At 42.8% G+C, this 14,838-nt stretch overlaps 1 protein-coding gene across 2 annotated transcripts in view; it reads right to left on the bottom strand.

The window, feature by feature from the left end:
* Positions 1–472: 472 nt before the first annotated feature.
* The window catches only part of LOC121503574 (glutamate receptor ionotropic, NMDA 2B), a 276,993-nt gene continuing 262,627 nt past the window's right edge, over positions 473–14,838 (bottom strand). For both annotated transcript variants that reach the window (XM_041778041.1, XM_041778042.1), the window contains one exon: positions 473–5,642. In XM_041778041.1, the coding sequence (XP_041633975.1) occupies positions 3,369–5,642 (2,274 nt within the window). In that variant the 3' untranslated portion in view covers positions 473–3,368. The remainder of the gene's footprint in view (positions 5,643–14,838) is intronic.

The following is a 14,838-nucleotide window of genomic DNA, read 5'->3' on the forward strand; positions in this document are numbered from 1 at the left end:
AAAAAAACACGCCGGTCTGTCCAGACCGCATGGGATCAGGAGGACACATCCACTGGAGACCATTAAGGCACGTCCTTCCTCTCAGCGTCTTCAGCTTCTGATGTTCACAGTAACACAAGTTCAGGCCCACAGAAAAAAACTGATTTGTAATGTCTTGAAAGAACACATAAGGATCTGTCAGCTCTTAACGTGTCCTTGAGATCCTGTTCAGCAAAGAAACGAATGAGCATGGAGTAAAATATTCCACAGAAAAACTCAAAAACAAGAGTTAAGGACTCAGTCTTTCTGGCTTGTTGGTTGAGCTTAAAACAACCTCCCTGCTGCCGTCACTAGAGGCAGCAGAGGTACAACTACAGATACTAAAACAGCAGTGAAATTTATACCAACAGAACAGAAAACAAGGAAACAAAGCAGTGTTATCATATCAGAACTAACAGCTTTGTTATTCACAATGCTATCAATATTATGTTGTTCTTATACCCTGTTTTTTTCTATAAGAATATCTTATTATCATTCATGATTGTATTTCTCACAGCAAACAAGATCAGCTCTTTTGGCGTTAGGGATGAGGAGGAGGAGAGAACACAAGTGTCGGACGGAGAGAGAGATGGACAGAGAAGCACTCGTCATGTCCCGTGTGGCGGCTCGACTAGAAGTGGCGATGTCTCTTTCTGAGGTGACACCAGGGCAGATGGGCAGTTCGCTCCTCTCTCCGCTCTCATAGTCCTTCCACAGCGGGAGCTCTCAGACAGCCGTCAGATCACACATGTGTGAGATCAAACTAAGATGAGATGTCTCTTCTTTGCAGTCGTAAACAAGCGGATTGACTTCTGCTTCGCTCACTGGCGGGTGAAATGAAGGAATCGGAGTGCATTTGTGGCATTAAGGGGGGAGGGTTAATCGACTGATTTTGACATGAAAGTAGAGTTGCTTTGGCCAAATCTGAGAGAGGGTTTTACATCCCACTCCTCCTCAGGGTGTCCTGAATTTTAAACACATTTCTTGCAAAATCAAGATTCTTTCAGTTTCCTTTGCAGTCTCAACCTTTCAGTCTTTTCTTCCTCCCCTTAAATGCAATCTTTCTGTCCCAATATGGGCTCGGGTCACAGAGCATGGACCCTGGGCCTCATTCACCAGACGTTCTTAAAAGGAAACTTGTCCTTACACCCTCAAAGATCTAATAACACTTCAGAGCACTCTTATGAACATCTGAGTGCTGATATGACAGGATAAAATGTTTAATTTTGCACTGCAAATGTGCTGGATTAAGAATGACAAAATAAAATAGAATTCTGATCTCTATTTTACAGCATTTTTGTCAATAAATTTCATCATTTACATAATTGATATGCAAAACATGTGACTTTAAAATGTTTAAGTCCTAATTTAAAAGTGCAGTGTTTCATTTTTAGTGCAAAATGTTAAATTATGAGTTCAAATTTAGAATATGTGTAGTACTTTTATTGTTGCACTTGTTTAAAACAATAATCACACATTAGTATGTGTGCATCAGCAGGTTTAAATGTGATTGCATAATTTTAAAGCATTAGATTTAAGAATGAACGTAAATTAAATCAAGTTAAGGCTCATTTATGCTATACATCTGAAACACACATGGATACGGACTGACCTTTCGATCTGCTATCTGCATTTATTCCGTCCGTTTTTCGCCCGTTCTCTCAACGATTACAAATACGGACCAAATGATGCAACGCCATCGCTGATCATGGGGGCAGTGTTGAGCAATACAGCCAACAAATTAGCAAAACACAGCGAAGAAGAATCATTTGAAAATGTGGAAATTAATCAAGTTTTCTGAGAAAATGTTGCAGACAACTGAGAAGGTCTGGGCAGGATGTCTTTTCAGTGTCCGACATAACAAAGCAATGACGGTTTAAAGGTTTGAAAATCAAAGATTTATTTTCATACGTGAGTAGAGCATAAATGAGCCTTTATACCCACATCAGTCACTTGATTGAGCAATTTTTTTAATTCAGTAAAAAGAGGATCTGGCTGCAGAATTCTATGGCAGGGTGACATACATTACCCAAAGCAGAACCAGAACAACTTTCTAAATGATGGATATTTTTGGCTCACAGTTAGTGGTTACAGTGAGTGGCTAGTTTTCACAAGAACAACATTTTATGAAAGATAATAGAAAATTTATTGAGGGGGGGTGAAATTAAAAATAAGACACCACAAACTAAGGAAAACTCCAGGGGGGTTAGGGTTAGGCACCCGAACCCTAAAGGTTAGGATTAGGGTAAGAGGGAAGGAGAGGGAGATAAATTGAGATGTAACACACCACAAACCAAGGAAAACCCCAAAGACGGTTAAGTACCTGAACCCTAGAGGTTATGGTTAGGGTTAGGGTAAGGGGAATATATCTAAGATAACACACCACAAACTAAGCAAAAACCCAACAAGGGTTAGTATGTCACTTCCTGCCCCATGGTAGTGGTCTGCAACAGATGAGCCCAAAACGCCCCACCATAGAGGCCAGCAGCCAGTTGCCTCTTAGTTCAGTAATTTCCAATTGTTTATTTCTCCCGGAGCCCTCCCTTTCTGGTATCTAAGAAAAGCCAAGCCCCCCCAAGACCTACACAAATTTAAAAGTAATGGATAATTGTCGAAATTCAACATCGGTTCTAATTGTTTAACTGGCAAAATCCTACAAAAAAGATCTTCATCTGTTTATAATACCTAAAGACATTTGTATAAACTATTCAAAGAAAGTTTTGCACATAATCTTAGAGTAAAATATGCCAATCAAATTTGGACAACCTAAGAGCAGACAAAGCCTTGCACCTCCCTCGCCGACCCCTGGATGGGAAACTATGCTGTAACTTGTCTGGAATGCATCCTTTTCTTATTACAGCATGACACATGTCATTTCTGATTTAAGTATCATCTGAACCAGTGATTTCATCCATTTAATGTTTTTTTTAGAATTAATATTCTGTACTGGTGCTAATCCATTTCTGAGCTATTGACGTATTACAAACTATTGCAATTGTTTTCACAGTTTATTTTTAAGTGGGATGTTATTGAGATCTTGCTTCTTCTCCTCTTACTCCTCTCTGCCTTCTGTTTTTGCGCAATGCCCTGCAGTCTCATTCTCTTATATGGACATAAAAGGGGCATTTCTCTTTGCCAATTGGAAGAAACTTGCTTATTAGCACTTGCCATTCATCGACTCAAGAACACAGGTGACAATAATGTCATGAATCGTTCACAGGCTTCTCATTCTTAAGAACAAATTTAAGAAAACTCTTATGGGTGAATGAGGCCCATTGTCTTTAATTCATCTCTAATCTCCTTACAAGTCCTCCCCTCTTTCCCATTTGCCTCCTCCTCTCCTTGTTCTCTCACACGTCAGACTCGATGCTGGACAGTTTCTCGTACACATGGCCATTGCTTCCATTGAAGGGACGAGGGGGGCCGACGCCCAGCATGGAGCCGTGGTGGTTCAACCCACCGAGGCTGAGCTCTTTCGGGAACCGTGGGGCCACATTCGACATCACTCCAGACGAGGCGGACGATGGAAGATACGACGGCGTACTCATCTGGCTCCTGAAGTCACTTCGGCTGTTTTTGGCAACTTGTTGCTGCTGCTGTTGCTTTTTCATGTAGTATTGTTTGGCTCCGTGCATCAGACACTGGTCGTCGCCAAAGGTGGGTATAAAGGGGTTTTGGTTTACCCTGTCGGGGTAAAGAGATTTCGATAAAGAGAACGCTGCTCCTCCTCCTCCTTCCATCAGAGACCTATCCCTGTCTCTCATGTCTCTCTCTCCGATTGAGCGGCGGTGGAGTCCTTCCCCGCCTCTGAACAGGCCAAACGGTGAGCCAGGGCCTTTCCGGCCTTCGTAAAACAAAGGGTCCCTGTCTCTTTCCCTTTCCCTCTCTGATCCACCGTGGCGTTCAAATATGTGCGCAAAAGGGCTGGTTCCCTCCATGTAGCGCTCCTTCTCCTTTAAGCTGACACTCCTGGGTGGGGGTAGCATCCCCCCCATTCCTGATCCACCAATTCCTCCACCTCCAATCCCCATTAAACTTCCCATTCCACCCGACTCGTCTTTCTGAAGGTCCACAAACGTATCATATGAGTGCTGCCGCCTTAGTGGCTTGCCAAATCCACCCTTCCTCCTCTGCTGGCCCTGAGGTTGAGACTGAGGGCCTCCCCCTCCTCCTCCACCTTGTCCTCCCCCCATTTGTTCCAAAAGGTGGTTGTTGTCCTCGCTGATATCATAAAGGTTTCCAGTAGTTTGCTGCCCCTTTTTGCAGCCTTCGCAGCGCATGCAGGTTGCAGAGCTAGGGCGACTGCCTCCCCCTCCTGATGTCCCGCAACTTATACCCACACCATACCCACTACCATGAATGGACATCTGTTTGCCCCCTCCCCCACTAGCCCGACAGTTCCTGCATTCCCACTCTCCCCCTGCCAGCCCTGACCCTCCACCACTCTTAGAATCAGACTTTTTGGGTTTGCTCTTAAGGAAATCATCCACTGGGACCAGGGAGGTGCAAGTCCCCACTCCTTCTCTGCTCCCACCTCCCTCTGTGAGGTCCACATGCTCCCACTGTGGGACGCCCTCCTTGGGCCGAAACTGGTCCAAATAAAAATCCCTAACACTTTCCTTTTCTCTGAAGAGATAGGAGTTCCCTTCAGTATTTCCTCCTCCGCCACTACCTCCTCCTCCTCCTCTTTTCCGTTCAGAGGGCAGGAGTGGTGGAGAGGCAGAGCGGTGGCCATGGTAGTGGTGGTGGCTGATGTGGTAAGGTTTCCTCCTGTAGCCCAGCTCGATTTCGTCCAGCTCCCGTCTGGACTTGGCAGAGGCCGGCCTCTTCTTCAGGCTATCGCGGTATTGTTTGCGTTTTTTAGCATTGCCCTCCAAGTTTCCGTACGTAACCGTATGAGTGGAGATATCAGAGACATCTGAGCGTATATTCCCATCGTCATCGCCTCTACCTCCACAGTAGTTATGCCCAGGGATGTACGTAGAACTCGAGGCACCTCCCTTGAAGGAAAACTTCCCGTACAGGTCTGGCAGGCCTCCCTTGAAGCTCTGTCCTGAGGGAGGAGTTTGTCCAGACAGCAAATCAAACTTGCTCATGTTTCTATGAGTCAGTGCTGAGCAGGGCTGGGTGGTAAAAATAGGAGCCACACCTCCACCTAGGCTGTCACAGTCGAACATACCACCCTCTAGAGAGCTAGCACTACCCAAACTGTGGGGCCTGTTGGGTGGTGGTCCACTGAGCCCAAGTGTTGATCCATGGTGGTGGAGGTAGTGGTCCTGGTACAGATTACTGTCCTTAAGGTGGAGGTTACCAAACGTCCTCTCCACCTCACTGATGTAGTCGCTGAACATGTTGTCTTCCGGTAGATACGGTGGTTTGCAGTCCGAGTGGCCCGCCAAGCTGCGCCTGTGTTCCGAGATGTCGTACACAGAAGATTCTCGCCGGATGAAATCCAGAGCGCTGTGTGGTGAGCCGTTCACCCCCGACAGGGACGCCATGTTTTTGGCGGTGCGTAAGAGGCGCATGATGTTGGAGTGGGTGTTGTTCATGGTGGCTGACGGGGAGTTCAGCGCAGAGCTGCTCTTCTCCTCAATCTGTACGCCGTGGATGCAGCTGTAGATGCCCTGTGAGGGAGAAAGACAAAAAGAAGCAGTGTTAAAGAGTAACATTTGATAAAGTCAACCTTTTTTGCACTCCTTGTGTACTCTGGAGGACAAAAACATTTTGTTGTTATTCACTAAATGCACCCTTGTTAGTTAGTTTGGCTCAGCTGGAAGAGCAGAGGCCCATCTACCCTCTCAACACATTTCTCTAATTCAAAGCTTGGTACAGTCACAGTCGAGGTCCACTCTTTTTTTAAAGGTCACTTTGGCCAGATTGGGTCCCAGTCTGATACTGTCTGTCCTGGCTTTGTATCTTATCATGTGTAACACCCAAATGGATCGGAGAAGGTCATCGATTTGCCCTAAACATCAGAAAACAACCTGAACTCTGTGAATGCTAGTTGTATGGTAGTTAAGGTTATTAGAAATGCTTTTGAATGAGTGCCTATTAAAAAATGTCAACCAGTGAAGGAACAATTAATTTCCTCTTCACTTTACTGAGGTCCAAAAGAAGTTATATGACAACAGATATGAAGACATTAGAACTAGGGAAATCTTTCTGAGCAGGTCCTTCTTTTATGTATGTTTTATTAGATGATATAACATGATACAAAAGATCATGCTATGATACGAGGTGATACGAGACAATGAGATGCAAGAATGTGCATAAAGTGCTGAGATTTATAAGGGCCTGTGTTACCAGCTGCCTTTTTAATCTGCTAGCACTTGCATTGCTCATTTTCAATACAAAACCAATGTATTCAGGTATTTCAGGGCTCAAATATGCTCTTGGCATCAGCTGTTTTTGTATCTGCGCTTTAAGTGCACTTCCACCTCTATGACCAATCAAAATTTAAATGATATCAGCTTTGTTAACAGCAGTGGTGGAGGAGAAACCTTTTTGACTCATCTTTTTAATTGTTTCAAGGTCTATAGCTGGTGCTGACGCCAGGACATGAGTCCTTTAATTCAACATTGTTGCATATAGTAAGAGCCATGGGCGTAGCACAGGGGGAAAAAGGTACTGATTACCTGGGCCCACAGTAAGGAGGGGCCCTTGAAAAGCCTGCAATAAAAAGTGTGTTTTTATTTATTTTTTTCTTAGTAATTCGTGTCATTATTGAATCAAAAGTGACTTAATGAATTGGTTAGCGGACTGAAAACACATCACTAGAGAGGGGGGTGTTGCACTCTTAAATATGTCCAAATGTTGTAGTCCAGCACTGCAAAAATATTGCAAGTAAATTTCCTTTAACCATATTGCTCATAAATGGAGAAATAAATTACATGCATTTGAATACAATGCCATCACAGTCCCTGCTGGTGTACTTGTTTTGATTGATAGACATCAGAAGTGCGGTGTTTTCTTGAAGCAATATTAACATTTTTAGACCTGTGGGCTTATTTCGGAGGCATGAATAATTGCGGTTCAGTAGTTTCACATTCTCGATGAGGTCAGCAATATCTAAGAGACAAATGGGCTAGCTCCATTTGCTTTGGTCATTAGTTTGGTCCTGTAAAGACCTCTACTGTCAAGGCTTTACCCAATGAAGTATACAGATAGCAGTGGCTTAAAGCAGGCGCTCCAGTTCCTTGTACTTTTAGGCAGTAAGATTTAGTATATTAGCAGCTGTAAGATGAAGTGACACAGTGAAAATGGGCTCACAGTCTTAAGATCCAGAGAAGATAGTGTAGCTGCATGGTGGATGATTGATAGAGGCAAAGGGGCTAATAAAACCCCTCGGGTCCTGCTGGTCAATACCTTTAATCAATGTGATTAGAATTCAGCTGAACAATGTCCTCCAGCAGTTATTAAACACCTCAGCTCCACTACCCCTCAACGCCAACATCCCAAACCAGGAGAAAGGCCAAGCCAAGGAGACGCCGGCCGGCCGGCCGAGCACTACAGTGACAGAAAGATAAACTGCTCCATTTGCATTCTGTGATGTACGATACAATACGCAGATAAAAATGGATGCAGGGAGGAGAGCAAACCAGGCATGACGGATGGGGACGGTGGAGGATCGGATCAATCGCTAACAATGATTTTACTCAGTTTTTCTGGACGTTTGTTGATGACTATGGAAATAAAAGGATGTTAGGGACCAAAGATCAGCTACTCTGAATATGCTTGTCACTTCAGAGGTCAGGGCCCTTTGTGAAGAGGTCATCTGGCTGTCAAATATCCTTTGTTTTAAAGTTACAGCTCCTTTTGACCTCCTTCTTTTTTTGGTAGTTTCAGTTTAAGGACATGGGTCTGGATACGAGTCCACTAGACCCCAATGTCCGGTTTACTTAAGTCAGTGTGAACACAAGCATACCAGACTTGGTCACCATGCCAGGGTAATGCTAAACATCTCCTGTCTCTTCAAACACTGCTGTTTCCTCACAGTAGAAAGAAGGTCATTGCTGGTGTTTCCAGAACATCCATAGTAGCCTCACTGTCTACACATCATTTGCCACTGAAACCTCCTCTACCTTGCAGTTTTGCAAACCAACTATGTGCGTACTGCAACGTACTGTATGGGACAGAATACGTGTGCAACTGTGCTCGGGCACTGACAGCGTTAATAATGTGAAAGCAGTGATTGGGCACAGGGAAGGGGGAGCTATCATGCAAGAGGACCTTTTAATTGTTAAAAAGCAAGTGTCTCCAGTACAAACAGTTGACTTTGACTTAACTTATAAGATAATATTTACTCATACCGATATCATGCTAATAATATCGTGTATCTCTAATGATAATATGTTAATTAGACCAATGTCTTGATTAATTTCAGTTTATTTGTAAGACGGAAATCTGGCCCTCATATAAATATAGTTGATGACTCCTCCTTGGACACTCTTGAGCCATTTAACTAAAGTCCTTCATGAAACCACCAAATTATAACATTTGCCAATGCCAATTGGCATGCCAATTTTTTTCTTTTTTTTTTAGATTTTTATTTAGGGCTTTTTGTGCCTTTATTGATAGAGAGGACAGTGGATCGAACCAGAAACTGGGATAACAGAGTGGGGGAAAGGGCCACAGGCCAGATTCAAACCCGCGCACATGGGTTGCCCCCTAACCACAAGGCCCCGCGTATGCCAAATTTGACAAGTTTGAGAAAGAATAACATGTCTTGCATTGAGGCCAGTGCTTGGGCTTTAATAAGCCACAAAGGCGGGCTGAGCTGAGCAACATGTCAGTCTCTACTCATCACCTTTTGTTATTGTTTGACTGAGAGCCCCCTGAGGACTCAACTTGAGCCAATTTAGAGCAGAACGGATGGATTACCTGTCTCTGTTAACGCATTATCAGTTACAATTTTGACCAACTGTGCCTACTTCTGCTCTTGTGTTAGACCAAAAATCAGCTGTTGTGCATGCTGCTCCCCACTGCAGAGGTCAGGACTCTGAGCGAGGAGGTTAGGGATCATCTGGCTGTCAAATCTCCTCCGCTGTAAAGCTAAGCCACCTCCTCACCTCCTCCTTTTATCTGCTAATACGACTCGTTGACCCTTACTCCTCCTCTCCCTGACCACATGTTTCTGCCCGTTAATTGCCTGCATTGCAGCAAAAAAGGTCCTCATCCCTCATTCCCAGTTTATAGATAATGTTATTACTTCTTTCAATTTCACAGTCTGTTAACAGCCAAGTATGTAAAGCCTGACGCCGGGTAAAAACAGGAGAGGTTAAGATAAATACAAAGTGACTCAACAGTATTTGAGAGATACTGGAATCTTAAATGTATACGCCCACCTGCGTGATAACTCGAGCAGCATCTTTCAATGTTTATCTGCTCTGTCTCTGTCTCATCTGTGTTTCTCTTTTCCATCTGTCTGTTTATATAATTTGTCATCACTTCATCTCTCTTCCTCCAACAATAATTCCCCCTTTATTGTCCTGATTACACCCCACCTGCTGCCAAATCTGTCACATCTTCTCTCCCTTGACACCTATTACATCACGCTGCCTGGATTTTTCCAGAAGCATCCACTTTAATCTCAGGATGACCATGGCCCATTACCCGTGTAGACAGAGAGGTAGGCGATGGCGGCGTTGTCAGGATGAATATTTGTGTGTTATTTAAGCTCTCGCTCTCTCCAGGAGCATCAAGTAAATGCTGCAGTGCATCAAATCCTGCACATTTAACAAAGTGATTGCTGCTTTATATTCAACAGTACATTTCGTCGACTCCACATGCCCACATAATGTAACAGTTGGCAGATTGTTGCTACAGTAGCTGATTATTTGGGCAGCGTGTGTGAATAGCAATAACTGTGGCCTGAGGGTTTGTAGGAATTTCAATCCACCAGAGGCTCGCAGCAAAATCTATAAGTGATTACACCAGTGCACAGAGGCAGGAAATCAACAAATAGCCAGCTGCTGCCTATGTAGGACTGCATACAGGGCTAATACTGTACATACAGCAGCTTATAATTTAATTCTGCCTGTGTGGTTTAGCTATGAGGTGCTAAATGCAAATGACGTGACAGGATGTGAGCACGGCGAACAGAGGAGTGATTAAACCTCTAATACATTTACTGTTCTCAAGTCATTAGAGGCTTTTTAAATCGATATAATTAATTTGTTTCAGTGTTGCAGGTGGGACTCAGAGGAGCAGGTAGCCCAGGGAGAGACGTTCACAAGCCCTCCCTCAGAGGGGGAGAGGGGAGGGAGGGGGACGCTAACAGACCGCGAAGCCGTGACCGACGCCACGTGACTCCTCCGAACCGTGACAGATATCTCATTTTTTACACCGCCGAGCTTAAATGTTAATTGCAGCCATAACAATAAAGTTTATTGGATTATGCTGTGAAATTAAAAAAGCGGAATCAATCTGAGTGGCGGAGCGAGGAGAAGAAAAGAGCGGAGACGTGGCCGAGGCTGGAGAGAGAATGAGAGAGTGAATGAGGTGGAGATGATTGGACTGTACACTGCAAAAACTCAAATCTGAACAAGGGTATTGATCTCATTCCTGGTCTGAAAGACCTCGTTACACTTATTATGGGACAGAGTGGCTTTGAAAATCCAGATAAGCATCTTATTTCAATCTTAAAAAGGCAAACCCGAATTACTTCTAATAAGTAGAAATATTGACAAGTGAATTTATTTGAGTGTCTTTTCTTCTTAATCACCTTTTACATCTCATGTCAAGGCAATTAAAGCAAAGTTTTGGTGCACTTTGGTGCCCACCAGAGGCCTTAACGTGCAACTGCACTGTCATAAAACACAGAGGCTAGAGATACAGGTGCATCTCAATGAATTAGATTAATTCAGCCCACAACCCCCAAAATAGAAGTGCCAGTCAATGGAGACCCCCACTGTACCTGAAGACATTCAAGACATTCAAGATTAATCATGTGCAGACAAGTCTGTGTATAAGTGGGGACAAAGGGGAGAGGTTTCTGGGACCCAGCAAAACTGGGGGCCCATGGAGGTCAGCAGAACCACAGTCCATTGTAAAGTTGAGCTGCACTATCAATATTTTATGAATAATACCCACTCTTGTCAAAAAAAAAAACAACAACCAAACTTTATATATATATTTAAAAATTATGTGTCAATTTTTGTCAGTTTTCCAGAAAACTTGTGAAATTACTTCATTTTCATAGGAAAAGTAGCCACTTATTGCAAGAAGAAGAGATAAAGTAGTTGAAATATTGTTCAAATATTTAAATTAACCCAGTTTCACAGTAAAACAGGGCAGTATAAAAGGTATCAATGCATGTCCAATAAGAACTTCAGGACTGTTGCCACCATTTTTTTAGACACCTAGTTACGACCCCCTGAAAACTGCTCCGCGACCCACTTTTGGGTCCTGACCCACCAGTTGAGAACCACTGCTCTAGTATACAACCTTCCTAAAGTTGTAAATCCGTTTTCCTTTAAACAAAATTAAAAATTGGATAAAAAAGGGAAAAAGAGATGGAAACGGTCGTGAAATGGGATTTTAAAAGTAGCAGAAATGGGTAAGAAGTGGCAAAAATTTATATAGAAGTGGGAAAACATGGCAAAATGGGTTAAAGCAGCAAAAATGTTTATAAAAAAAGGCAAAGGAGGATTAAAAAGTGGCATTCATGGGTTTATACTCAAAAAATTGGCTAACTTTGGCAACAAAAAGACGCGGAAATTGGCAGAAATGGGTTAAACTGGCAAAAATGGGTGTAAAAACTGGTAAAAAAAAAAGGGGGGGTTAATCAATAAATAAATAAATAAAATAAAAGGGGAGACTACCGAATGTCGCCTATTGAGGTAGCATGGAGGCAGCACGTACTGATGCAGCAGCATGGCGTCCCAGCAGCAAAACAAAGCCATACACTTGTACATTAACCCTTAGAGCTCACATCTGTTTTTGTCACCGTCATGTCTCATCTGGAGTTTTTGTCTTAAAAAGCTTGTAAACCATCAGTGAAAACATCAGTGACTAAGCCTTTTCTTTGCACGGACTTGTTCTTCCATCTCTTGGGGACACAACTGTGAAAAAATAAACATATTGTAAATAACAGTTTTCAAAATATCTACATATATTAAAAAACGTCTGTGCATGTTTTTCGCAGTTAGCGTAATATGCACCATTCCTCAATGCTGCAACTGCCCCTCCCACAATGCATTGTCGTAAACAATATGGTGATGCCCTGGGCAGAAAGCCAAAATGATTGAGAATGGATTAAAAATTGTTAAAAAAAAAAAAACGCTTATCATCAGATCTAATAATCTTTAAAGACCCTGAAAAGTCAACAAAGTTCCGGGCTCACTAGAACAGCATCCTTTAGGGCTACAGAGACAAACAACTCGAACGTCGGCTTTCAGAGGAAAAAAAGACTAAGGTGCTATGACTTATGGTTCAAAAGTGATTAACATTTTTATAAACTTGTCATTTCTTGTTATTTATGACATCGCCGTCCTCAGAGAGCCGGGAGAGTCAGCCAAGTTCTGGGTTCACTAGAAATTGTTCTGAAAGAGCTACGAATGCATGGAGAACATCATCAGAAAGACACATTGGAGAGCTAGCAGATAAAAGAAATAATCAACTGCTTATGACTAACGGGTCAAACATTACCACGGTGTGCCACGTGAGCTCTAAGGGTTAATCAATGTATTACTGATACAACAGAAAAATAGTCAAATATGTTTGCCAAAAAGATTTCAATTATTCAGGGTGAATCCTTAAATGTCTGACTGTCTGTCTAATTAACAGTGGCAATGATGGGTCAACAGAGACAACAGTAGGTGGCCAGAGCTGGTTTGAAAGTAGCAAAAACAGAGAAAAATTGATAAGAAAGGGTTTAAAACGGACAAAAATGGGCTCAAAGTGGCAAGAATGTGTTCAAGTTGGCAAAAATTGGAGGGAAAAAGAGATAAACATGGGTTAAAATTTGGCCAAATTGGTGCAAATTGGCAAAAGTAGGGAAGAAGAGGCAAAAATTGGTCCAAATTGCGCAAAACTTGATAAAAAGTGGCAAGTAATAGTGGCAAAACTGGGTGGGAAAAGCTGTTAAAAAGTGGCTTGAATAAATAGTTTCCACATCAGAACCCATAATTGTTTGACACTTTTCAGCTCCACGATGAGGAAACTGTTAGCCAGGACGCTCGCACCACTGCTACAGATAAAACACTCATGCACTGGCATCATCAGTAAATCACAGCCGGAGGGGGACAGTCTCTGGGTTTTTTCAGGGGCCCAGACAGACAGCATTTTTTATTCCTTTGATTACAGCGCAAATCTCACCAAATGACCATTTTATTCATTTATCTTCATAGAAATGGACCTCAGAGTTATTTGAGATAAAACACTCAGGTATTTGCAAGTACCTTAAAAATTTAAACTAAAAATTAATGTAAAAATCAAGAAAACACCATCAGACCTCAGAGGGTTTAAGCATTAAAGGTTTGATTTAGCCTTTTCTATCTTTAAATAAGAAGTTTATCCAGTCAAATGTGGCTTATATTGAGAATTCTGACTAAAAATTAGGCTTACATGTCTGCTGATATTTAAGTTTTGCAGTGTAGATAATGATAATAAACTGTAATGTCCATTGTTGCTGCTCTGTGAAACAACAGCTTCATGCTGCATATGCAAATAAACCCTCGATGAATATTTTCCCTGAATATTTTAACATCTTGAATCACCATCAGCCTGTTTGTGGACACACGGCCTTCGTTTCTGTTGTCACGATGTAGCTCAGACAGAGGTAATTTTCTGTAAACGATGCAATCACTGCATGTTGCACAGACTATAATTGCTTTCAGATCCTGCTCCCATACCAAATGTAATGATGTAATAATCAAAAAGAACATCTCGCAGCCTGTCGTTGGAAACGAGGAGTCTGCTGACGTTTTTATGCTCCCTCCGTGCACGCAGACGCGCGATGATAAACAAGGTGAAATTAACAGCACACAGAATAATCAGAGATGGTCACCGGAGCGTAGCATTAGAGCACGGAGGGGAGAATGTGGCATTGTTTTTGTGGCACAGCAGCAGCGGCAGTGGCGTGTGGCTCTGTGCTGTAAATTAGCCACGTGGTTTAGCCTGCAGCGTTTCACCTTCAGAGACGCTCGGTGAATTACACCGCAGCCGTGTCAAAACAATTGGAATGCAAATCAAACACCCCGGGGTGACTTTGGTCTCCTGGGATCCGGTAATCTACCCTCACCGGTTCTGTGGCTGATTTTTGTTGAGTGGAATATTGATTTTGGCTCAACATTTTCTAAATATTTACCCCGTGGACGTCAGGAAGGCCTGAGCTCTGAAACAAAAGCCCTCCTGTATGTAAAGAGTTCAGGAGGGAGGGCTGGGATTGGTTTGGTCAGGAAGGAAACACTGTATTTTGTAAAAAATCAGTCTGGAGATCAGAGAGCTAAAACAAAGACAAATGAATTCCTTTAAAACCAAACAGATTCTCCAGAGCACAGAGTATTTCCACGCTTTTCTGGAAATTATCTCATAAATAAATGATCTTTTTCATCAGGAGGAGTTTCTTTTACCCTTAAAAGGCTGCTATCCAAAATCTTCCTCCCCGTCTTATCACTGTTACTTCTCCCTCTTATCTCGACCAAGAAATCAGTGAGCAACATGCTTTTATAAAGATAAAAGGAACCCCAACTACACTATAAAGACAAAAGTATAGAGAAGCGTGGTACTGTGAGCGATGCCACCTTTGTAATGAGACGGTTCGAGAAATTTAATCCCTGCTGGATATTCAACAGTCAACTGTCAGTGGAAGTGGAAGTG

This window comes from Cheilinus undulatus, linkage group 21, assembly GCF_018320785.1.
Source record: "Cheilinus undulatus linkage group 21, ASM1832078v1, whole genome shotgun sequence".
Taxonomy (NCBI): Eukaryota; Metazoa; Chordata; class Actinopteri; order Labriformes; family Labridae; genus Cheilinus; species Cheilinus undulatus.